The following is a 23,764-nucleotide window of genomic DNA, read 5'->3' as shown; positions in this document are numbered from 1 at the left end:
GTGAGGCACATAAAACATAAGAGGCATTTTTTAAATGGGGTTATAGGAGGCTATTTGGCGAAGTGAGCTGGCAAGTTGAATCCAGAAGAGCAGTCTTGCTGATCTCAGCTGTACCTTGCGTGACTGTTTGTTTTGAAGACAGGCTGTATATGAGGGCAGGTAGTGTGGTTTTCGTCTCTTCTTTGACTAGATTATTAGGAAGTCCTCACCTGAATCCCCCACCCCCTGATCCATTCAGAACAGTGTCTCAGCATGTTTTGCCTGCGTGGTATGCAACATTATGAGTGTGAAAGTGTGTGTGGTTGACTGGGGGAGGGGGTTATGAGACGTGCTGAGACTATCATAGTTTCACTTTTGTCTGGAGGCACACTGCACACAACTACCTTGGGCACTGACAGAGCCGTTGCCATAGCAATTCTGATTGTAGATCTATATGCAGGTTTCGGGGGGAGCATAATTTTGGGTGGATGACATTCAGGCACATTCATATTCATATGCAGTGCTCCAATGACAGAAAAAAGTCAAATCAATTGGTAGTGTACACCTACCATGGTCTATTGGCCACTGGGACATTTTAATTGCTTCTTCATATTCTAAATGACAATAGTGTTTTATTATTAACAATACTAAATAGTGATAAAGCACTGACTGTATAATATACATAGAGTAAATTGACCATAAAAAAGTGTATACATAAAACATAAATGACGCAAAGGACAGTAAAACAGCTTAGCCTGGCTGGCGTGGCCAGACTAATATCACTGCACTATATAATTTTTTATTACATTTTCTTGCTCTGGCAGATTCGTCTGGTTTCCAGGCTAGCAACAGCCAGTCAAATAGCAACAATTTAAAGGACTATTGTGAATTGTTCATTCATATTTCATCATGTGAAAAGGCAATTCAATGTTTTACTTTTATCTCATACGTAACATATAGCCAGCAGCTCCCTCTTGTGTTCTTGCTACTTAACTGCAATAAAATTGTCAGGTATACAGCAAATAATTATCACCCTATTGCTTCACCACTTAAATAGATAGGGTGCAATGGTGCATATAATATTAACAACCTTACAACAAAGGCCATTCAATTTTTTCAATTTATTTTATTCAATCTATGTGTTATAAAAATGTGCGTTCTATATTCAACATTTTTGTAATTGCCAAAAATCCTTGTGCCAACTCGCTTCAAGATAAATGTATGTACACATTAACAAACACCATTTAAAATAAATAAACTCTTCTATAACATATTTACATATCAGACAATCCAGAATATAATATCAATAATAATAATCTGGCTACCATCACTGAGCATATATTTGAGTTGTCCATCAAAATCCCTGTGAGATTAGAGTACCACTGGCTGCAATTTTTAAAATTATGATTATTTCTTTTGCATAATAAAAAGGTTACTGCAGGACTGTCAACATATTTCATGCCAAAATATGAAAGAAAGATTTATCCTTTTTAGTTCCATCCAGGGGATTCAGGGAATCCGTATTTTGAATCCCAGTGGAAAGGGCACTTGGGTTTCTTCAAAGGGTGCAACAGTTAATTGAACTAATCAATTTAATCTATTATAAGAAATAATCGATAAGTTACTAAAATAATCGATTAATAATCAATCCCTATTTTGGGCATGTCATTATAGGCGAAAAGTCTTTTAAAAAGTAAAAAATAGCCGAGCTTGTAGAGCTGCTATTGTCACTATTTTTGCACAACACCATTGTACGGCAAATTATAAAATAATGCTTAATTGCTTAATCGATTATTCAAATGAATGAAAAACTTAAAATCGGTATAATAATCACTAAGTAGATAACCCATACTGTAGATGCAGCCCTAGTTTCTACCAATTCCCCTACAGTCTCTTTGAGTCATTTGTTCACTGGATGATGGAAGAATTATCACAACTCTCTCTCAGTACTGTGAACATGAAAACGTATACAGTACAGTAAAAAAGGTCTGAAAATATGATGGACAAGAGTTCTTTGTGCAAAGTTAAATAACTGTTTTTCAGGGACAGCAGACTGAAAGAAAGGCTTAAGTAGATCAAATCTGATGTTTAGCTAACACCATACATACACGTGTACAACACACTGATACAGGCCTACATCTGGAGGCATTTAAGTTCCCATTTGCAGCAAACATATCCCAATGCATTGAAGCTTGATCCACTGCACTTCCTTATTTGCAAACTGCAAGCATTAGAAGTTTGAAATTGAGAAGACCTGCTAACCTGTAACCAACCTTGCAGGTCAACTTGTACACTCACAGTTACAGACCTGTAAGGGTTCATTTGGAACTCCACTTTGAGAGACACCCTTAAAAAACAAGGTTTTCTGTCTGAGTGCACGTGTGTGTGTCAGTCACCATGTTTTTGCGGGTACAACAGACAGTAGACAGGTCGGTCCACAGTAGAATGCACTGTTGCTAGCAGTACACTTTGTGCCCCTGACTGTGGGCACTGTTGCCATGGCGACCAGGTCACAGACCGTCCATCATGGCCAGGAGATCGTCTCCTTTGTTGGTGGCACTGGGCGGGGGCTCTGTAGCTTCTGTGAACTCTCCCATGATCTTGGCTAGCTCAGCATTGGCCTGCTGGTCCTGAAAGTAAAGGTAATCCATCAATCACAGCGAGGAAGCAGTCTGCTAGTAAGGCTTATGTCTTATTACAGTACATCCTGTTAGGCTGGCTGGCAAAGGCGTGTATCTCTGATCATGTATAATCTTTAGTTTAGCCAAAGACCTAACTGCCGCAGCCTCATCAGGTGTTTTATTCAGCAAAAAAATAAGAATCTATCTATCTCTAACTATTGATTCACAAAACTTGTGTGTGTGTGTGTGTGTGTGTGTGTGTGTGTGTGTGTGTGTGTGTGTGTGTGTGTGTGTGTGTGTGTGTGTGTGTGTGTGTGTGTGTGTGTGTGTGTGTGTGTGTGTGTGTGTGTGTGTGTGTGTGTGTGTGTGTGTGTGTGTGTGTGCGCGCGCGCGCGTGCGTGTGTGTGTGTATGCATGTCTGTCCGGGCATAACTCTGCGTGTGTGTCCCATATGATCAGGGGTGTGCAGTGCAGAGTAGCAATTCGGTCGGACCAACGGTTTCCAAAAAACGTCTTCCCCTGATTGGCCAACCCGACCCGCCGGTTTAACTGATTGGCTGAGCCGCTTTGCTTGTGCCGCGTTGCCAATATACTGTAAGTAGCAGCATGTGCAATGGAACAGAAAGTACGAGAGCTGTGGTCATAGTAAAGGAAGCGAACAAAAGCGGCGGCGAGAAGCAAAATGCGATGCACGTGGAGCTGACGGGTACATCAGATAACATGAGTATTGCATGTATCGCCCTCTTGCATGGAACAATTTCCTATACACTGAAACAAATCAACATGAAAAACAAAACTAAAAGAACAAAGGTTGTACAGACAAATAATAATGTTTACCGTCGTTGCTTGAATGTTTATGACTTCATATGAAAACTCATCTGGTCTTGATATCAATGCCTCCCTTGGGGTGAGAAAAATGTCAGCGTTAAATAATTAAACAGGTCAAAGCATTTGTTTCCTCACACAGAGAGTGGGGGAGCAGCTCATACCCGATATAGGACATATCTGACACATCATTCCATTCACACCACATAATGACAGACAATTCACAGACACATGAACAGACATTTTTAAATATGAGAAACTCACTCTTCTTCCTCATCAGTTGCAAAGAGGTTGACCCGGAAACCAGTGCCTGTGTTGCCAGGTTTCTGTACCTCCAACCCTCCCATTAACCTTGCCAGCATATTTAGTTCTTCTTTGGCCAGGGGGTTGGGAGCAGTGTTGACCTGGTGACACAGAAGAACGCCAATGCACATTATGAGTTTGTTATCTTTCCCCCTCAAGGCGTTTTCCATGCTCCTGTTCTGTCCCTTTTCATGGTATGTGAAGAGTGACGTCATGTGGGTACCATGTTACATGTATCATTACTCCCTGGCTTTGTTGAATACGTGCATCTAAGGCAAGGTCTGTTATTTCCTGATAGCAGACCGCTGTTCCTAAAAACACACCGCCCCAGTTGGGGTTTGTTTTACAATAATTACCAACTCTCTGTGTATTATCCCTTGTAGAGCGTCACTGTCGGGTGGAAACCTTGTATGTCCAAAGCCGGTACTTTTCAGGAAATGGAAAAAATAACCTGGGTTCCAATGGATCCAATGTATACAAAATATAAATAGCCTGGTGAAATGTTGATTGTAGATCAGAAATTTCCGCAGTTTTTGCGCGGCACTGTCATATGACTAAAATAGGCTGTCTGCCCGACGGCCACGATATCGTACTGTGACATTCTTCAGTTCAGTGGTCATCATCTCTCTCCGAAATGTCATCAAGACAAATATTATACTTCTGATGTACTTTGCACATGAGAAATATTTCATTTACTCACACAACTTGTGTGCACAAAGATGATGTATTTCATTCCACGTATTGCCTTATACAAGATTTGAATCCAGCCAGTGAATTTGCTAGTTTACCTTAGTGTGCTGTGCAGAGTTTTTAGACGTCCCTGACATGTGGGTCTCCACTGGGCGACTTACACTGTACCTAAACGTCAACATGATTACAATATAAACAAACAGTCAACTGATTGAATTGGAACAAAGAATTATGCACGTTAATTATTAAATAACTTGCCATTGTGTCAGGCGACAATATATCGTTGCAGTCTAGTTGAAACCTTGTATGTCCAAAACCGTTACTTTTCAGAAAATGGAAGAAAATAACCTGTGTTGCAATGGATCCATTGTAGTTATTTAGTCACAAACTCTTATACTTTGTGTTGGTTAAATATTTAACCATTTTCAAAATGTTTCAAAAATAGCAGATCTACAGACACACGCTACATAAAAAAGTTGTAATATGGAAATTCCAGAAGGTTTCTGCCTGACAGCAACGATATGCAAGTTGTTGAGTTGATAGTATTCGTTATTATACTGTATCTTTTCAGCAATGCAACCAAGAACAATTCTTTTAACAAACCGACTCAGATTGTGACGTTGGCATCTTACATGTTTGTGCCTAGTTTGATGACTCTGTCTCCAAACATGTCAAAGGAGCCCTCTCGGAGAGGACTGCTGTAGTTTCCTCCACTTGGGAACTGTAGCCTGCTCACCTCCTCGCCAGTGCAGCTGAACATTCTAGTTATTAAATATACAAACACAACATGCCATATTTTCAGTATTTCTTTCTTTAATGAATCCTTTTTCAACAATTTTTGTTTTTTTTGCCTACAATACAGGTACCGTAATGAAATTTCTATTTTTATAATTGTTATATTATAGAAATTATTCACACCTTGCAACCTTCTAGGAAGAATAAGCTGATGGTGTTCTGTGACCTACTGTATAACAAGAAGCTACTTCCCAAAAGATGTCAAACAAGTCAATGATTTAAATAGTAGAGGAATAGACTGGGAGAAACTGTCATGATCTTTGATAGAAGCCCAAGCCCATATTCTATTCACACTCACTCATCTGTGAGTTCTACTTCCCAGGTCATGATAAACACATTTTGAAGCACACACACAATCCTTTGCCAGCTGGAGCCCTGGCTGAAAGCACACAGTAAAATCCATAGTGTTAATTTAACTCCAAGAGTGTACGAATGTAACTTGTTATGGTACATTTGCACACTCCTTGGGTTAAAGTAACACTCAGGGCTTGACAGCGCAGAGGCTGCTTCAAATTAGAAACAGACGTCTTGCATAACAAAACCTCTGTAATGCAATTAGCTGTAGCTACGCCCAGACCCATAGAGAGAGAGAGAGTGAGAGTTCCGTCACTGTTTCCTCACTGCAAAGCGGGCTGCTATGGGCTGTAGTTCCAAACATTGGAACTTCCTCATTGAGATAGACAGAGCATTTCCGCATTCCATTCTTACAATGGGAGTATATGCTAGTGTCATCACTCTCATACTAGATCATGCTGGCTACGCCTATCTATCTTTACATGACAGTGTCTGGGGACAGAAAAGGCACATCAGAATGTATACCTGAGTAGAAACTAAAACTCATCTGATGTACTAAAGGGCAAATTATTCTTTTCACTTTGAGCAGGTTATGGGTCTGTTCCAAAGTGTTACCTGGTCAATCCAGGGGGCTGTGATCCATAGGGAACAGGACCAGTGGTGGGGAGGACGAAACGGCCGTTGGAATTTTGAACTTTGTCTTTCAGGAAGATGGACACCTGTGCATCACAAATGGAGATGTGAATTAAAGCTGCAATCCAGGACTTTAACCACTTAAGCCCTATATTCTATACTTTGTCATATGACGGTGTTGCGTGGAGAGAATAACCGATCAACAAGCTTGTAGGTTGGATATTTTAAATATTTTCAGATTTGAAAAACTTTAAACATTTTCAGCTATAATGTCCCAAGATAGGGACACCAGGTTGAAATTGGTTCATCTTAGTGAATGAAAAGTTACTTTAATCAATCTGCATGGTAGAGAATGATAATACAATAACTAGTACATCTGCAGTGGTTGGAGAGGCGGCCTCCCTTACAATGAGGAATTTGACCTGAGGTGTAGGTAGGGTTGACACCTGCTGGTTGACAATGGCAGTAATGTTATTTGAAGCAGACAGCCATAGAGCTTGGCTTAGTTCGGACATTGTTGCAACTACCTCTCTCCATTGGGAGAGGGAGACAGCGGAAATAATACTTACAGATTGTAGATCTAATACTACAGAAAATATAAAAAGCTCAGTGAAATACCAGATGCGAGACAGCAGTCACTCAAAAGCCTAATTCAGTGGTGCTCAAAGTGGGGTCCAGGGACCTTGTTCCTTGTGGGTTCTAAATGGATCTTTACAGGTCTGTAGATCTGAGTTATGGGGCTCCTTGGAATTAAATAGTTTGAGAACCACTTGCCTAATTTATACTAGTGTATATACAAAGATGTTCCTTGCAAACAAGAACTGATTTTCAAGCTACCAACGTGTCACATGGAGTATAAATCAAGCTTAAGTGGGGCTATTCAAACTCCCTTCCCCTCATTTATAGACAAGTCAAGACTTACCCTTATGTGCATGTCTTGGAAGAAGATGAGAAGTGTTTGTCTGATCAGCTGGAATTCACCATTAGATGATGGTGTATACATCTTATGAAAAGAAAAGGAAATACATAAAATATGTTAGTGTCAGAGTGAACAGCAACAATCTCTTAATACCAGAAGCCTCCTCAGTTGGATGGCCAGTTAAACTGATATTGCACAATGGGCATTGAACATTGGCATATGCGGAGACTGACAAAGCTGATTTTTTTTCTTTCCCCAGCTTTAAGCTGTTTAATAGTATTTCTGCCACAGGCTATGGGATCTGAAGTCGCGGTCCAAAGAGCTCCACCCTAGTGGTCAGTCACAAGTCACAATAGGGGAATACAATTTGAAGATGGATGGACAGAGTGATTAATATAGGGACCCTAATAAAGTCATACTGGACAAGAGCCGTCACGTAATCATAACTAAATTGTAAATATTGTAACTTATGTCACATTTCACCAAAATCTTAATGAACACAATCACAACAGTTTTGACACAATGCATGGCACATACAGTACAGGAGCCGCCTCTAGTCCACACAAAATACACTGAAGAAAAATACTAGAGGATATGAAGGTAGGCATGCTGTACCTCAATGAGCTGTTGGAATGTCTCGTCAACCTGGCTGAGAATGGTGGGGGTGTCCTTCACAAAGTCCTTGATGGCATCCATGTGGCTGAAAGTCACTAGGAGAATGTCTTTGGGCCTTGGACAGAGAAGCACCTGGTACTTAAAGGCCATGGTCATCAAGTCATAGAGCTGTGAGCAGGAAAACAAGGCAACATAATTCACACACAGCTTTATTGACTAATCTCACCCATCAGTGATGGAATAAATAAATACAAATCCACACAGGGAGCTACACGGCTCAGTCAATTACATTTGAAAATGACCATCTTTTTTTCTACACCAAAATTACAACTGAGGTAGGCTTACAGGCTGCATGAGCATATGATACATGAATAAAAAAACAATTACACATACATACTGTACACACACAAAATATTTAGTAAAAGACCCAAGGAATAAGTGGCACTGACAACTAAACACTCACAGACATGACAGCACATGGCCCTAGGGCTACGTATATTCACATGTAAAATCAGTGTTATGAACAGAACACTACACATGCCTTGTCCATGCTAGCTTGGTTGAGTCTCATGATGGAGGCATGGGCCAGTCTGTCGAAAACAGTCCGCAGGGCCTTCTTGGAGTAAAGCTCCTGTGGTTTGAACAGCTCCTCCAGAAACTTCTTGTTGAACATGGTGGTGATGATGTCATTCATAACTAGTCAAATGCAAACGGTAAAACCGCAACAGGACACAAATGTAATGTGAGGTTAGTTACTTACACAGATAAGCATTTGAAGCCGGGACATTGGCTCATAAGCAGGCAGATATGCAGTTTAAGGCACGCAAAACTAGGGCTGGACAATTAACTGAAAATATATCGAAACAGACATTTATCTCATGTAGTAGGTATATTGAATATTTTTTAAATTATTATTATCAACAAATCAACACGAAAAAATTCGAATAGATCTTTATAATCGACTAAATCCATTAGTTTGATTAACCACTTAACCCTGTGTTATACTTTGTTGTACAATGCTGGCACAGCATGCGAGTGTGGCGAGCCTCAGCAGACTGCCAAATACATAATCACGAAAAATAGACAGTCTACAAGCTTACAGGGCACAGCTCTGCGACACGCTGTGAGCTTGTCGATCTGCTATTTTAACTACATGTTTGTTTGTTTTTTAATAATTGTTAATTAATCGCAATCGGGGCAAAAGTTAATAATCGTGATATTGATTTGAAGTCATATCGCCCAGCCCTACGCAGAACCATTTCTACTTATGCCTATTCCCAAAGGCCCTAACAAAGCAGCAGGTCTGAGGACCATCAGCAGTGTAGCCTACATGGTAGCTTGCTTGCAGCGATGTATTCAGTTATCCTGACCAAGCTCAGGCTTATTGTTAGAGTCAGTTAAAAGTTCCAGCTCACACCACGTGGCCTTTGTGGTTAAGAGTCAGTGTACACCCTGAGATTGAGAGGTCTGCGTTAAATCACCGGCCAAGTCATGCCAAAGACTATAAAAAAGGTACCCAATGCCTCCCTGCTTGGCACTCGGCATCAAGGGTTGGATTGTGGTAAGTGACTGACGTTCCTGCGTCATTCATGTCCAGGGGGTGTACTTGTACAGCAAGCTGCCTATAATGCTACAGACACAGGAGAAGATAGGCTCCTTAGCTATGGGCCACACTGAGGCTAATTACTTACAGTTAAATGTCTTGTTGAGTATTTTACTACTTGGGGGCATCATGGACAAACTCAAGTTACTCAACCATAGTCCATTACTTGAGTTATAATCTCTGCAGCATCTGTAGTTCTCTCATATCATCTCTTATTACCATATATTACCAAACCATCGTGGCATCTTGTTTTGTTGGCTTGTTGGTTTCCTCTAGGTCTCTAGGCCAAAGCAGAGCAGAAAACTACTGATGCACCATTGCAGAATGATAAACTATGCAGGAATACCTCTCCTTCTGTCCTCCTCTATCCAGGCAGCTACAGTGGAGTCTTAATGAATTGAAGAAGGAAACAATTAAAATAACCGACAATGTTCTGACAACCACACAGGCTGACAGGCGCCCTGTGTCACGCACCTAAGATCAAGGCCAACATTTGAACTGCTTGGCAATGGATAGCAATTAAGATGAGCTGAATATTAACTGGAATTGAACATGTAATTAAAACAATCAATAAATACAGCAACATCTTCTTAACATCTTATTTTGAAATGTAAACGTTGTCTATAAATGAGGTGAGAAGATCATTAAAATGTGGCATTCAAATATGTTGTACCTATGGTATGGCCAAGATCTTAAAACTGATTGTGTGTTGCCATCCTGGTGTAAAAGCTCCATTGAAATGGAAGAACAATGTTAGTGACTGACAGCAGGATAACTTGTTGCTCTTCTTCTGATTTAAAGAGATATCACTATACCTAATGCTCAGCGAGTGCGAGCAGAATGTTAGATATATATCTATGCATAGCCATGGATCACACGACGGTCCTGTCATGAATGATATGACAGTAATGTTTCAGGGTCCATAATTGTACATTGATTGTGCATTGTATGGCGTCAAAGTATTGCCTTTGATCTGGACTCTTCTCTGATTGACCTGCATTGGGAAAATAACGGATTTCTTCAACAACCCAACAACAAAAGACAGTCTTTGTAATAGGGACTTTATTTTTTCCAATTTTCCATCAACCACTTGAACCCTCGCATCTACAAGCTCACAGCGAGCTTGTAGATCTGCTATTTTCGGCGAAGAGGTTTGGTGTACGGGAAAAAAAAGAGCAGACCAAGAGCCAAAGGTCAAGTTCACAAAGTATTGAGGGTTTACGTCGTTAAATGTCTGAAAACACACGTTTATCATGAATCCAATATGTAGTGGGAGTCCCTGCTTCATCTCTCTCTCGACTAAGGGGTCCTTATTGGTCTGAAAAGCGTTGAAGACCCCTGTTATAGCAGAGTGACGTTAGCCTTGGCTGCGTTAGCTGTGTAGTTGCTCAGCTATAGCTACCTTTCTTGGCTTTGTCAGCAGGGATATTCTGGGCTCGGAGTCTCTGGTCCAGAATGTAGAGCATTTCTCCACCGAGGTTGATGAAGAGCAGCGGTAGGGTCCTAGAAGACATGGCTGTTTATGGCGGCTTACTAGTCTCTCCGATAAAGAATAGGCGCAGATTTTGCTGGCTTGCAAAACAAACTAGCTCGGATGGATGGATGGCTGCAGTAGTGTTTAGTCAGGGTGTAAAATCATAGAGGTGTAAACATTGACAACACGCTCGTCAAACGGCACCTCCATACACATGGGACTTCCGGTTGAGGGACTTCAAAATAAACGCGACGTTGATATGTTGCAGATTTCCTGTTGAATGACAAATAAACTGTAGACATTTTCAGCAAAATAAAATAAAATAAAATAAAATAAAATAAAATAAAATAAAATAAAATAAAATAAAATAAAATAAAATAAAATGATAAATTGGCCCTTTAACCACTTAAAGCTCATTATGGTTAAGCGAAGTCCCTCAGGGCTCTATACTAGTACCTTTTCAGTTTTCTGTTATTGTGGGGAAAGCTTTTGCTGAAAATAGCCGATCGACAAGCTCACATGTTGTGAGCTGTTGTCTGACAGAATGTGTTCTTACAGAATGGGAAACTATACAATTCAAATGCACCTTAAAATAGGCAGACATGCAGGCAATCAATGAAAAGAACTGGGAGACAGAACATGTGCAGAAAGCTGTAGTTTGTTTGTATTGTATGATTATTGATTAATTTCCCTATTTGGGTTTCCTAATTGCTCCAATATAAAGCCTTAAACAAAATAGCAACAAGAAGTTGTACATCGCCAACTCTTACCTGATATTGAGTATGTGTTTTGTCTAGCTTATAGCTCATAATGAGAAATTCTGCTCAAATTTCAACAAGCGAGTTAGCATTCTAAAGATGTGATCTTTGATTGATTGATTGATTGGTGTTTTTTTTATGCATACATGACCATATTTGTACATATACATTTGTACAAATGTGCAAATTCCAATACATTTAAACTCAACGATGAAAGATCCCATCGGTGTCCCTGTGTCTTCCAGCACCAAGGCACTTCAGAGCCAATTTAGCACCTGTTTGAAGCATAACACCTTCCATAAAATTAAAAACACATTTGCACAAGCCAACTATGACCTCACATCATTCTGTTAATATGACAAGGGTCCTCCACAAATTGGTCCACTCCTATGTTAAAATGTATAGATAGTATAAGAATGTCAGATAGTAGTAGCCTTGTTAATGTTGTGGTGTTAATTTGTAGGTGATCACAGTTGCAATGAATATCATGAAAACATACACATTCTTCTATTACTGCCCAAACATTGTAAATGGACTTCGTAAAGCAATCGTTTGCATAGGGTTACCCAGGCTGCTGAGATATTATATATAAAAAAAGACATACAAAATATAGATTGATTGATTGAATACTTTATTAACATGCTTGTTAACTAACAGTACATGTAGTACAGTCAAAGCTATGCTAAAAGGATTACACAAAAAGCCCCAGGGAGCTTGTTTCCGAATGTCAGACAACATGCAGCTGCCTTGTGAAATTATGTAGTAGATCATTTTGAGGCATTTTGCACGGTCCAAAACAACTACAAATCCCTTTCACTACTGATGCGTTAACTTAACCACTTAAACCCCATATGGGTAACAGTCCCTCAGGGCTCTCAATACTAGTGTCTTTTATGTTTTCTGTTACTGTGGGGAAAACTTTCGCTGAAAATACCCGATCGACAAGCACACAATGCGACCCAGCGCCCTTGCAATGTGATTGTGAGCTTGTCGATCTGCTATTTTCAGCGAAAGCTTTCCCACAATACCGGTGATGGGTTTACTTTAAGTGGTTAACATTGATCTTATTTTGAAGTCCGTCAAACGGATGTTAAATGCTTAAAACTTGACGAGCGTATTGACGGTACAATGGTGTCGGATGCTTGGGAGGGTCAGTAAAGCTTCTTCTGGTTGCCAGGCCACGAAGAAAAGGACCAATCAGGTTCCCGTGCGCCACTGCGTAACTGTAGGGGGCGGGGTGGAGGTTCAATCTGGGGTCTGTGGACCCCCAGCGGGGTCCTCCAGTGCATCTCAAGCAAAATACGTTTAATTTCACTATAATTTTGTTACAATACGAGTGACTATTCTAACAGTATGTTTAATGTTTCAATATCACCATGATACATTTTTTCTTTAAAAATAAACTGCATAATGTTGCAGAATTGGTTCATTAATACAATGAAGGTTATACAATGTTATTAATTAATACACAATGTCATTTATTTAAATTACTGCAAGTGAGGACAATTAAAATGTGTATAAGTTATGCACATGCAACATTAAATATGACACTTAATTGCACTGACTTAAGTTATGTTATCACTTTAAAACATCAATTGTTTTTAGTATATTTGTGACAGACATGCTCAAAGAATAACACGTTGACTTCAGTAATGGCAAATCCTTCTTTATCATAAAATAGATAATAGTAGGCGGAATAAGATAGTTTGATTTGTGTTAAGATGAAACTTCTCCATTCCTGATGCGGATTTCTCTTGCCATTCTACACACTTCAAAGAACCCACAGCAACAGGTCATCAAGGCATCGTTGCACACTGTCCCCTGCCAAAGTTAAATGTTAGCACAACGTTACTACACTTACAAACACAAGCTCCTTGGTCAAAACATGTCGCAATTCAAACATCTCAGCAAAGAAGGAAAATGCAGCATTTCATAAACATGTTGATAATGAAACCTCTTCCTGTCTTTCACAACTTTATGGACAGATTGCAATCATACCATTACAGCAGAGATTTAAAAGTGATTAATAATCAGATAGTGTGGGCATAATATTATTAATTCCCACTATTCTTATTAGTGTGAGGCATTAATACTACACTATGTAACTTTTTTTGGTGAATACATTTTTAGTTTGACCAATCTGGTACAGTATGCCAATACAATAACTCATACAACTGCTGTGATTGTATTTAGTCTCCCTGACTCTTCTATTGAGAAATGCAGATCCTGTGGTCTGGTATGACCAGTCCACTTACAGGTTGACAAGTGGTACCGCCTGAAGGTAAAAATGTAATATCTTCCATGAGCAAGCAGGTGTGCTCTATTGGCTCAATGATACACATTTCAGGGGACACAGGTTCAAATCCCTAGTAGGACACAAAAGTTACAGAGTGCAGCTTTCAAATTGTCTGATGAGAGTACCACATACCTGAATACCGTATGTCAACCTCATGTGAGTCCTCATTGCTGTCATGCCTCCTGGCACAAGACCCAGGCAGCAGTGCTCACCATATTTATTTGCTGTGTAGCAGCTCAGTGCTGGTGGACATATGCATCCCAGGGCACCTGCATGAAACAAGTATACTTTGTTGTCAAATACAGAGAAAACAGCATTTACACAGTATGAAAAACTCACTGACAGCTGTGTGTACAGTACTTTTGGGTTGTTTACATCAAATAATGCTGGCAATGAACTTTGGCGGTGGCAATGATTACTGTACTCACACACAAGGAAGTCACTGCAACAGGAGCACAGGCCAGTAGACCATTCTCCTGTTTGAACATTTGTCCCAAATGAGCCAGCACCTGGTTGGTGGGTGATTGCTGGATTGGACATTTTTTGACTGATGGACTCACTTGCTCAGTATCGGCCACGTAGAGATCATGTGCAGTTGTTGTTCACACTGGAACAGAACAAAGTTTCCTCAGTCAACTGTTGATGTGTCACAAATTCAACATTCTGCAGGCTCTGTAGACATACAGAGCCTGTACTCTGATCTCTTGCAACAATGCGTGTGAAGGAAATCCAAAGCCCTAAATTACATAAACCAATCTTTTTGTGCGGAGACACTCACAGGATGCAAGTGCAGTTAATTTGTTGAAATTTGTTAAAAACAATTAAAATAATAATACTCTCACAAGGCACAACTTATATAGGGAAAATTCACCCTAAAACAGAATTCATGTGTTGTACATGTTGCACAGTTCAGTCAACATTTATGAACAAAAAACCTGTATATGAGCAGCTGAGAATTTCTTCACATCAAATTAAATCTTGGCTTGTGAATAAAGGCCTGAGTTTTGCACACAAATGCATTTTATTGTGACTATAAAACATATCAACTGTAAATAGTACTACTACCAGCCAGCAGATCCTCTCCAATAGTCTAGTTACCCATTCAATTATAATATAGTTGCCTTACAATACTTGCCTATTTCTGTTTCTCATCTCTAGTTTGCAGACTTAATCATGTCCACAAACACTCAGAGCTACACTGTAAAATTCTCTCTCTATTAAGTGTCTACATTTGAACACTCTCTCTTGAGTTAAAGGAACACATTAAATTAACAAAATTAGGCTGTTTTCAAATAAATTAACACTGAAAACGTTACATTTACCGTCAAACATGAGAAAAGAGGATATCACTCACCAGAGAACAAACAGGCTTTAGTCTGCACTCCTCCAGATCACACACGTATATCACACAGGAAGTTATGACACGTTTAATTTGTGAAGAGCTTGTGGTTTGAAGAGTTGTTTCCGAGGATGACAACGATCTTCACCACAGAAGCTCAGATGAGGACAAAATGAACGTAATTTGGTTTACTTAGTAGTTGCCTTATATGACTAGTTCTCTAGGACAAATCTTGCATACGTCAAGAAGTGAAAGAACATCCCACACATAGAATATCAGCTCAATGAATGTCCCACACGTGTACAGAATGTCAGCTCAGTTTAGTGTTAGGGAAGTGAACTTGTGCATGTCCACCCCAAAAGCACCCTGAACTAGCCAAATGTGCATTAAGTTTGACAAGCATCTTCTGGCTCTACATAAAATGGAGCCGTTGTGGCATCTCATCACTGTCTTAATGTAAATTCATCATTTTATCTTAACCCAACGTCATAATAATCAACGTGGTCACTAGTCTCACTACTATCATTTTAATAATAGATATGTAAACAAAACGATGACCACCAACAAAGCTCCTTTAAACAGCACTGCTGTTTTTATTTCCAACACATTCTGACAGATGACAACATGAACACATGGTGATTTTCCTTGATGAAAACTAATATTCCATAGAAACAATCATCTATACAAACATTCCAATCCACATTCTCCTCTATAGTGAATTTTGTTGGGGTTTTTCGGACGCCTCCCTGTGTATGCTGGCGACGGATTGCTTTATCTTCAACTTTTGTTCTGCTTTTTGTTTCTGCACCTCTTGAAAGACCTGAGAAAGACACACAAAACCAATATGAAATATTGTTTTAGTCAATATGCACCAGGTGAAAGGACATATCAAAATCCACAACCAGAGAATGCATAAAAGCATTAATTGCCATATGTGTTGACTACCTTGATGCAAAGAGCCTTTTTGGCCAGCCAGCGGCGGGTGATGCGTCTGTAATACTCTGGAGGGAAGGTGTAGGTGATGCCCAGCTGTTGGCACACATTCTCAAAGGCATCGTAGTTTATCAACCTAAGGTTCTTCAAATGCTTCTTCCTGCGATCGATGGCCATAAGCATACGTCTCTTATTCGCCATGTCCTGGAATTACATTTAATTTGATCTGAATCAATGGAGGTAGCAGTCAAATGAAAGTAACAAATGGTGAGGTGAAATAGGTTTTAAAATTGACATGCAGGTGAGGGGTTATTGCAAAAAAAAACTAAAAAACAATGCTGATGCTGTTCATTCATGTTCCAGATCAATTGAAGGCCTTTATGAAAGTTATGAAAACCCATGAGCCAGGTCAAGTCATGACAATTTCAACACATGTGAAATATGAATGTAAAACTGGGTGTGGAAATTTCCCGGCATGACCATGGTATGTACTCATTTCTAGAGGGGGTTGTACACAGGATATCCTGTTGCACACACTAGCCTCACACCACAGTGAGGAAAGGAAATGTAGAAAGATATTCATATGCCAAATCTCTGTTGTGCTACTCCACTGTACTGCAACATGATAGAACACTTCGTCTTGAAATCTTATTTGCGTCACTAATAAGAAGATACACAGGATGAAGAACAGGTGACTCATTGCAACCTAAAACATAAGAGAAATATGCTGATTTCACTTGCTTGCTTAACACAGCTCCTACGGATCCTTTACACACCTTTTCATGCTTTTGTAAGTGCTCTTGATAGTTTCTGATCCTTGTAGTCAAAATGGCCACTGAAACAAAACAAACAATAAAGTGAACAGAGGGTTTCCATCCAAAGAGGAATTGAATCCAACAAACAGGGGTGTGTTTTATTTGACCCCAAGACCAAAAGCAGTTCATGTTGCAATAAAAAAAATAGGTTTTAAGGGAACCCACCCTTCACTTGCAGCGAGGTGCGGTCACTTTCATCCATCTGGACTTTTGCAATCAGCTGCTCCCTTTTCAGTTGGAGTTTCTCACTCTGAAGACACATGGAAAGCAGTAACTACATTGAGCCTTCACATCGTTACTGTCGGGCAGAAACCTTATATTATCTCCATATTTCAACCTCTTACAGTATGTTGTTTTTGTAAATGAATGCCCTACTTCATCATACAAGAGTGTCGCACACAAGTAGTGAAAATAGTCCATCTACAAGCTCACAACACGGGTGACCTTGTAGATGGGCTATTTTCAATATTTTCAAAAAACTATTAATAATAAAAAGCAACGGTTTTGGACATACAAGGTTTCCACCTGAGAGGGACGATATACTTCATGATTTTATAAAGAATTGGTATCAGCATTTCAGTATAGGCTTTGAATAATAATTTTGAATAACTCTGATAATTGTCATGAAACTATTAAATACTTGAAGAAAAATACATACATGGCTTGCCAATTCCAAATTAAGCAGCCTTTGGACAACGTCATCAGTCCTATGAACACAAAGCACATCAGCTTTAGAACAGGAGTCAGTGGTGTAAGCTGAATCATTCACACTCACACACACACACACACACACACACACACACACACACACACACAGTAGATTTATAGATTTTAGTTTATGTACGTTTGAGCGAGGGGAACAGCTGCATATTCCTTCTTCAGCATGGTTGGGGGTAGATCACTGAGCTGGCTCTCAGGGACTGTGGGAAGAAAAAAAAAAGTATTTCAAACAGTGCTAACATGTGGTTTGCTTATCCATGCAACGGGACACTTTGCAAGCTTAGTAAAACCTAGTACGGCTGGGTGATATTAGGAATAGTGATAAAATGGTACTGTAGATGTATATTTTGGGGGGCAAGACAAGAGATTTTAGGTCATGGGCCACAATGGTCAGAAAACAACGTCATGATGGAATTCAGGCTGGATTACTGTGTGTGTGTGTGTGTGTGTGTGTGTGTGTGTGTGTGTGTGTGTGTGTGTGTGTGTGTGTACGCATTTATGTGCTCAATGCTGAAAGGCATGAATGCTGTTGTAGTATTCTGTCACATTCAAGGCTCCAGACTGAAGTTAGTGGCATTTGCGATCATAAATCTGTCCCTAAAAATACATTTGTTGGCATTGCTTTCACTTGCCTTTTGCTAATGTTTATTATTATTATTTCACTCCAAGTCATATTTCGGTCAAACAGCTGGCCAATGTTGTGTGGTATAGTGTACTAATACTATGATGCTTTCTAACACACAAAGTAGCACCCTAGAGCAGTGGTTCCCAAACTTTTTAGCTCGAGACCCAAACTAGTGAAAATAGCAGATCTACAATCTCACAATGCGTTGTTTTCTAATTTATGGAATTTCTTAGATTTTTTTATTTATTTTTTTATAATTAAAAACAAAATGTAGGAAATGAAAAATAAATAAAAGGGGATATCTACTTGCGACCCATACAAATGGACCCGCAAATCGGTCCCGACCCACTGTTTGGGAACCACTGGTCCACTTCAGGTTGTAGGTCATGTCATGATCATCTGCTTGGATTCTGTATAGCTTCCTTGTTGGCTTTGAGATTTGGGACATCAAAGGCCCAACCTGACCTGCTCCTAGAGATTTTGTGTTTCTTGTGTAGGATTGAGAAGATGGGCTGCCGTGTGGGTTTTTACCTGGACACTCAGGGGATTAAGTAAATGAAATCTCTGCCAAAGAGGCTAAGGAATCTATGTTGAGGGGTTGTCAGATCTGTGTCTGTCGGCTTTCTTTTTCAAGTCTATTTTTGTGTTATGGGATGAATTTCAATAAACTAACTCTTGCCTGTGGGGGGTAGCCTGGTAAACCCTCCCTCCGGAAATCTCATTTCTATTTGATTCCTGGAGTGAGTCTGGCCTGATCCGCCTTTCTGCAATATTGGCTGTGTATGCCAAACGGCCGAGCCTATCAGCGTCGTCGCTCATTGTTCTGTGATTGACAGCTTACGTTGGCCAATCAGGTGGCGAGTTCGAGTGAGCCCAAAACACGAACGGCAGCCATCTTTTTCTTGTGCGGCCAATTCTCCGCTATTTTTTTACTTCAAAAAGCTCTCTAACTTCTATTTTGAGGCACGGAATTTACTTATAAGATATCGTTTGGATAGAATTTAGTTGTTTAACTTCATATATGTGGTCAATTAATCATGACAAAGCCTATTTAAAAATAAAAATTTAGAGAACCGGTAGGGGCGGGCAGTGACACCATTGTATCCGAAAAAGGCAACCCATTTTGGGTATGGCTGTCTCAAAAGTCCCGTCGCGTCACATTAAGACTGGTGAACTGCTGATTGGCTGAAGGGGAAAAATTATCATTGGCTGAAGGGGTTGTCAGTCAACGGTATTACTCCCGCCCAACTCCAGCACAGCCAATATTGCAGAAAGGCGGATCAGGCCAGACTCACTCCTGAAATCAAATGGAAATGAGATTTCCGGAGGGAGGGTTTACCAGGCTATGTGGGGGGTAGCATTATACTTATTATACTTAGTATAGTATACTTAGTATAAAATGGACATGAGTTGGCTCTGTACTTTTTTCCCTCAACACCACCAGATCGTTTTGCCAAAAACAGCAGATCTACAAGCTCAGATCAGCTATTTCTGGCCAATATTCCCCCCGGGATTTGGAAAAGGAGCAACATTGTCATACTATGGAGTATGAATTACACATAGCATCAGAGGTGGACGAAGTACTCGACCCCCGTACTTGAGTAAGAGTACAGATACTCCTGATCAAATTTACTCCACTACAAGTAAAAGTAGCTCAGTCAAAATGTTACTCAAGTAAGAGCAAAAAAGTAATTGCTTTTAAATATACTTAAGTATTCAAAAGTACATGCTTTGATAAATACTTAAAGTCCAAGTAAAAGTAAAAGTAGAAGTGCATTTCTTAATTTTTATATCAATGAATTGCTGTAATGTTTTCACAATTAATTTATAGGACATTGTAACTCTTGTTTCAGAGAAGTACTGTAACTCTCTGTAAACACCTGCACTGCATGCACTGATGTGCTTGATTGTAGAATCACTACTTTATACAAAGCTTGCAGAAACACCTATAAAAACATAGAAAACACTGAGGAACCAGAACTAAATAATTTTACTCCTATACACCCATACATGATGTAACAAAGAGTAGAGCGGAGGGGGAAGCCAGAAACACGGCTAGTGTGAGAGCAGACGTGTGGCCAATTACATTTTAGGGAAGAAAAAAAAAACAGCCAACCTAAAGGCCAAACCGCACCAATGCAAATAGTCGCAACAAAAACGTTTTAAGGTCAACCGCACCAATACAACTCCTTGCAACTGCCACTGGAGATAATGGTTGCAAGTAGTTCCATGTTGCAAGGAGTTGCATGGCGAATCATTGGTGTGGAGTGGGCTTAAAGTACCCAGTACTTCACAGCCTTCCTAGAAATGTACTCGAGTAAAAGTAAAATATTTGTCTTGGAAATGTACTCAAGTAAGATTAATGGCCCCGATTCATAAAGGGATTTACGACCATATTTTGTACCTACCGGCATTTAGGACAAATCCTACACCTGCAGTCGGATTCATAAAAGTTTTTTGGTCTGTGTTTTGTGCGTCAGGTGCGCACGTTCTCAGGTCAGCCCTGAGGCTGTCTTACCAGGGCTGAAATGTGCGTATGTCTTTAGAATGCTTTATTCTTCATGCCAAAATCAATTACAACAGTGGCAAACCTCAAATAAAATATATATATGCCCAACATTTGTCAACACATATATATAAAAAATAAAAAAATAAATGTCAAACTATATATTGCTTGTAGCCTACAGTATGCATCATATAGACATGATGTAGATTCCACCGCTTTTTATTTATTTTCTAGGCTATCAGTTGCATTTAGAGTTGAATTATTAGGTCCCCGTCCCTCAGTGTGTTTGCCAGCGGGCCATGTCAGCCAAAGTGTCATGTAATAATGAAAATAGGCTATGATGCCTTAATGAAACTGCGGAGGGACTGACGCACCTCTGTCCGTGCTGCAGTATTAATTTGTAGGCTAATAGTCTACTGTAGGCTACTCTACTGTATTTTGATCACATGAACACCACACACAACAGATCTAATATTCCCCATTCCGACGTAGGACAGTGATATATTAATCAAAAATGCACTAATTTAATCAATAAGTAATCAATAAGCTCTGGTCCATAATCGGATAGCAGCGTTCCACTTGTATGCTGGATTTCATCATCTTTTTACCTTGGTAAAAGTCCGCAATGTTCATTAGAAAAGGCTTATATATATCCTTTCCACGTTTTATTAGCCTTTTATTTGGTAATGGGGTTAAACCTTGTAACTTAATTTATTCTCATTACACATGAGAGCATTTATTACGTGATCCGCTTCCAGACAGAACAGTAAGCTGTCAAGGCGATGCGAAGCCGCATCTGTTATCTTTAGACGAGGCGGAGTTGAACTTCAAACTTTCATCAGCGTTGCCAGATGTTGTGAGAGAAATAAGCAACCAGGTCTAGGAAAACAAGCCCAAAAGAAGCAACTGGCACTTAGGCCATTATAAGCACTTTAATTAAACCGTTGTGAGCTTGTAGATCTGCTATATTTAAAAGAAATCTTGTAATAAAATGTGCAATATTTGGAAGATTTTTTAAACATTCTAACAACACAAATCTGCCTCCAGCTGGCACAAAACATTTCAGATGGGGCTTATAGGGATAAATTAGCCTACATATTAACTTGGGGGTCCATGTCATAAAAATATTTGAGAACCACCGGTTAAAACAATTGAACAATTGTGAAGCAAGCCCAAATAACCAACTACACTTTAGAAACAAGCCCAAAAAAACGCGGTCCCCACAGCTACCAATATTTACAAGCAACTTTACAGAAAAATAAGCCCAAATTCGCTTATAATAAGCGGACATGGCAACGCTGTTTAGCACGGTTCAGCACGGTGACGTTAAAGTTGGATGCTGTTGGACGCAGCCTTCCAGAGTAATCATCACACCTGGTCATACGCACTGGTTGTACGCACGTCTCTGTGATATACGAACCCCTTTGGGAATTGCACGTCCGTTTGTGACTACCAAAATACGACCGGCCTTTACGAACTTTATTTACCCCATATTTACGACCCTCGTTATGAATCGGGGCCAATAAGTATAAAACAAATCTAATACTCAAGTAAAGTACAGATCCTCAGAATCTGTACTTAAGTACAGTACTCAAGTACATTTACTCTGTTACTGTCCACCACTGCATAGCATACTGTACCTTGCTTCTTCTTCCTAACAGGTCGGGCATAATGTCTCACTGTCTGAATGGGAAAGCTCCCAGAAGCTGAGGAGAAAGGGTTAACAATCCTTCAGTTAGTGTAATTGCTCTAAAACAAAACTTTATTTTCTCAACTGTGTTAAATGTCTGAGAAACAAAGATAATGATTTCAGCATATATAATGAAATCACAGCATATTATGTGACATAATAATGTGATTTCGACATAATTTATGTCTGTGCTCCAGCATAACACAGACATGTATACAGCTGCATTGCAGTTCCCTTTCTGAGATCATATAATAAGCTCTAATCTATCAATTACTGGTTCTCAAGGGGGGGGTAAGGGGACCAGGTCAGGTAAATGATTGATAGTTAGGAACCAAATGGACCCTTTCACGTCTGTCCCTCGAGTGTAAATGGAACATTGAGGGTGGGTTTGCAGTAGCTGTAGTATACAACCCTCGTAGACGTATTTATGATTCTGACGTCGTAGATTGAAGACGTCAGAATCATAAATACGTCTACGAGGGTTGTATACTACAGCTAGGTTTGCAGCGTAGACTGCTGGGGTCCCAGACATAATAATAATAATTAAAAAAAAAAATTAAACGTATCAAATGCCATGGCCTGATGCAGAACAAACTGGGGGTCAGCGAAATTTAAAAGGTTGAGAATCACTTATGTAAGAGTAGACCACCAGCGTTCTCTGTTAAGTATAGCGGTCCATTATGGTGCCTTGCAGTTCTCTTTCCGTACCTTCTTATTGTTGCCTAAATGATTAACAATGAATGATTCCTTGAAAAGATAACATGATCACATAACGACACTATATATGACCATAATTTGTAGGTAAAAGAAACGTCTTACCAGCGCTGTTTCCATGCCTCGGTATCAGCGCTGAGGTGCATGAGGGAGTCAGTCTGGACATTAACACACTGCTCTCCCGAAAAACCACACAAGACGATTTCAGAACGCTTCGTAAAGCCATGCCTGCCATGAACATGGCTGCTAAAGTAATGGTTTATTTCAAGAATTGCAGCGATCAAAATATATCAGGCAATAACAACACTTGAGATTGTCGGTTGTCACCTACAAGGCGGTCGCCATGTTGACTAGACCTAACTAGTAGATATGGGAGAGGGCATACGCCAAACAGACAGCTCAATGTTCTAGGCTCTGCTATCGATGCTAGAGTTGGTCGATGTGACAAACGTTTCCAAAACGATTAGCTGTCATAGAGGTATAATATAACTGTGTCCACTTTGAATTGACCATTCATCCTAGGATTAAATGGCCCATTCAATATGGTACACACACACACACACACACACACACACACACACACACACACACACTCTCTCTCTCTCTCTCTCTCTCTC

At 39.8% G+C, this 23,764-nt stretch overlaps 3 protein-coding genes across 3 annotated transcripts; all 3 read right to left on the bottom strand.

Moving 5' to 3' along the window:
- Nucleotides 1–822: 822 nt before the first annotated feature.
- oscp1b (organic solute carrier partner 1b) lies at nt 823–10,891 on the bottom strand. The gene is made up of 10 exons (XM_080426728.1): nt 10,680–10,891; nt 8,216–8,370; nt 7,675–7,842; nt 7,063–7,143; nt 6,123–6,226; nt 5,051–5,179; nt 4,517–4,586; nt 3,690–3,829; nt 3,438–3,501; nt 823–2,609 (listed from the first exon to the last, which is right to left on the bottom strand). Exons 1-10 carry the CDS (start codon nt 10,789–10,791, stop codon nt 2,490–2,492), a joined length of 1,143 nt encoding a protein of 380 aa, XP_080282854.1. The 5' UTR covers nt 10,792–10,891; the 3' UTR covers nt 823–2,489.
- A 2,072-nt stretch (nt 10,892–12,963) lies between these two features.
- Nucleotides 12,964–15,389, bottom strand: LOC308084418 (cornifelin-like). The gene is made up of 4 exons (XM_080427071.1): nt 15,160–15,389; nt 14,234–14,412; nt 13,938–14,074; nt 12,964–13,330 (listed from the first exon to the last, which is right to left on the bottom strand). The coding sequence occupies exons 2-4, from the start codon at nt 14,343–14,345 to the stop codon at nt 13,226–13,228; spliced, it is 354 nt and encodes a 117-aa protein (XP_080283197.1). The 5' UTR covers nt 14,346–14,412; nt 15,160–15,389; the 3' UTR covers nt 12,964–13,225.
- Nucleotides 15,390–15,713: 324 nt separating this feature from the next.
- mrps15 (mitochondrial ribosomal protein S15) lies at nt 15,714–23,520 on the bottom strand. Its single transcript, XM_080427070.1, has 8 exons — nt 23,253–23,520; nt 22,384–22,449; nt 17,737–17,812; nt 17,551–17,599; nt 17,058–17,142; nt 16,854–16,912; nt 16,090–16,281; nt 15,714–15,964 (listed from the first exon to the last, which is right to left on the bottom strand). The coding sequence occupies exons 1-8, from the start codon at nt 23,386–23,388 to the stop codon at nt 15,854–15,856; spliced, it is 774 nt and encodes a 257-aa protein (XP_080283196.1). The 5' UTR covers nt 23,389–23,520; the 3' UTR covers nt 15,714–15,853.
- Nucleotides 23,521–23,764: the final 244 nt, after the last annotated feature.

The sequence above is a fragment of the Gymnoscopelus braueri genome (assembly GCF_963280865.1).
Source record: "Gymnoscopelus braueri genome assembly, chromosome: 4".
In the NCBI taxonomy this organism is placed as follows: Eukaryota; Metazoa; Chordata; class Actinopteri; order Myctophiformes; family Myctophidae; genus Gymnoscopelus; species Gymnoscopelus braueri.
The sequence above is the reverse complement of the archived record's forward strand: the minus strand, read 5'-3'. Positions and strand labels throughout refer to the sequence as shown.

Excerpts from the sequence above, each read along its gene's own strand:
- oscp1b (XM_080426728.1), bottom strand. The coding sequence starts at position 10,791 with ATGTCTTCTAGGACCCTACCGCTGCTCTTCATCAACCTCGGTGGAGAA. Across the intron at positions 7,843-8,215 it reads ACCAAGCTAGCATGGACAAG|CTCTATGACTTGATGACCAT; the intron begins GCATGTGTAGTG and ends TCCTGCTCACAG. Across the intron at positions 2,610-3,437 it reads TAAACATTCAAGCAACGACG|GACCAGCAGGCCAATGCTGA; the intron begins GTAAACATTATT and ends CTTTACTTTCAG.
- LOC308084418 (XM_080427071.1), bottom strand. The coding sequence starts at position 14,345 with ATGTCCAATCCAGCAATCACCCACCAACCAGGTGCTGGCTCATTTGGG. Across the intron at positions 14,075-14,233 it reads TTGCAGTGACTTCCTTGTGT|GTGCCCTGGGATGCATATGT; the intron begins GTGAGTACAGTA and ends TGTTTCATGCAG. Across the intron at positions 13,331-13,937 it reads GGTTGACATACGGTATTCAG|GGGACAGTGTGCAACGATGC; the intron begins GTATGTGGTACT and ends TAACTTTGGCAG.
- mrps15 (XM_080427070.1), bottom strand. The coding sequence starts at position 23,388 with ATGTTCATGGCAGGCATGGCTTTACGAAGCGTTCTGAAATCGTCTTGT. Across the intron at positions 17,143-17,550 it reads ATTTGGAATTGGCAAGCCAT|AGTGAGAAACTCCAACTGAA; the intron begins GTATGTATTTTT and ends ATGTGTCTTCAG. Across the intron at positions 16,282-16,853 it reads ACTTACAAAAGCATGAAAAG|GACATGGCGAATAAGAGACG; the intron begins GTGTGTAAAGGA and ends ATGTAATTCCAG.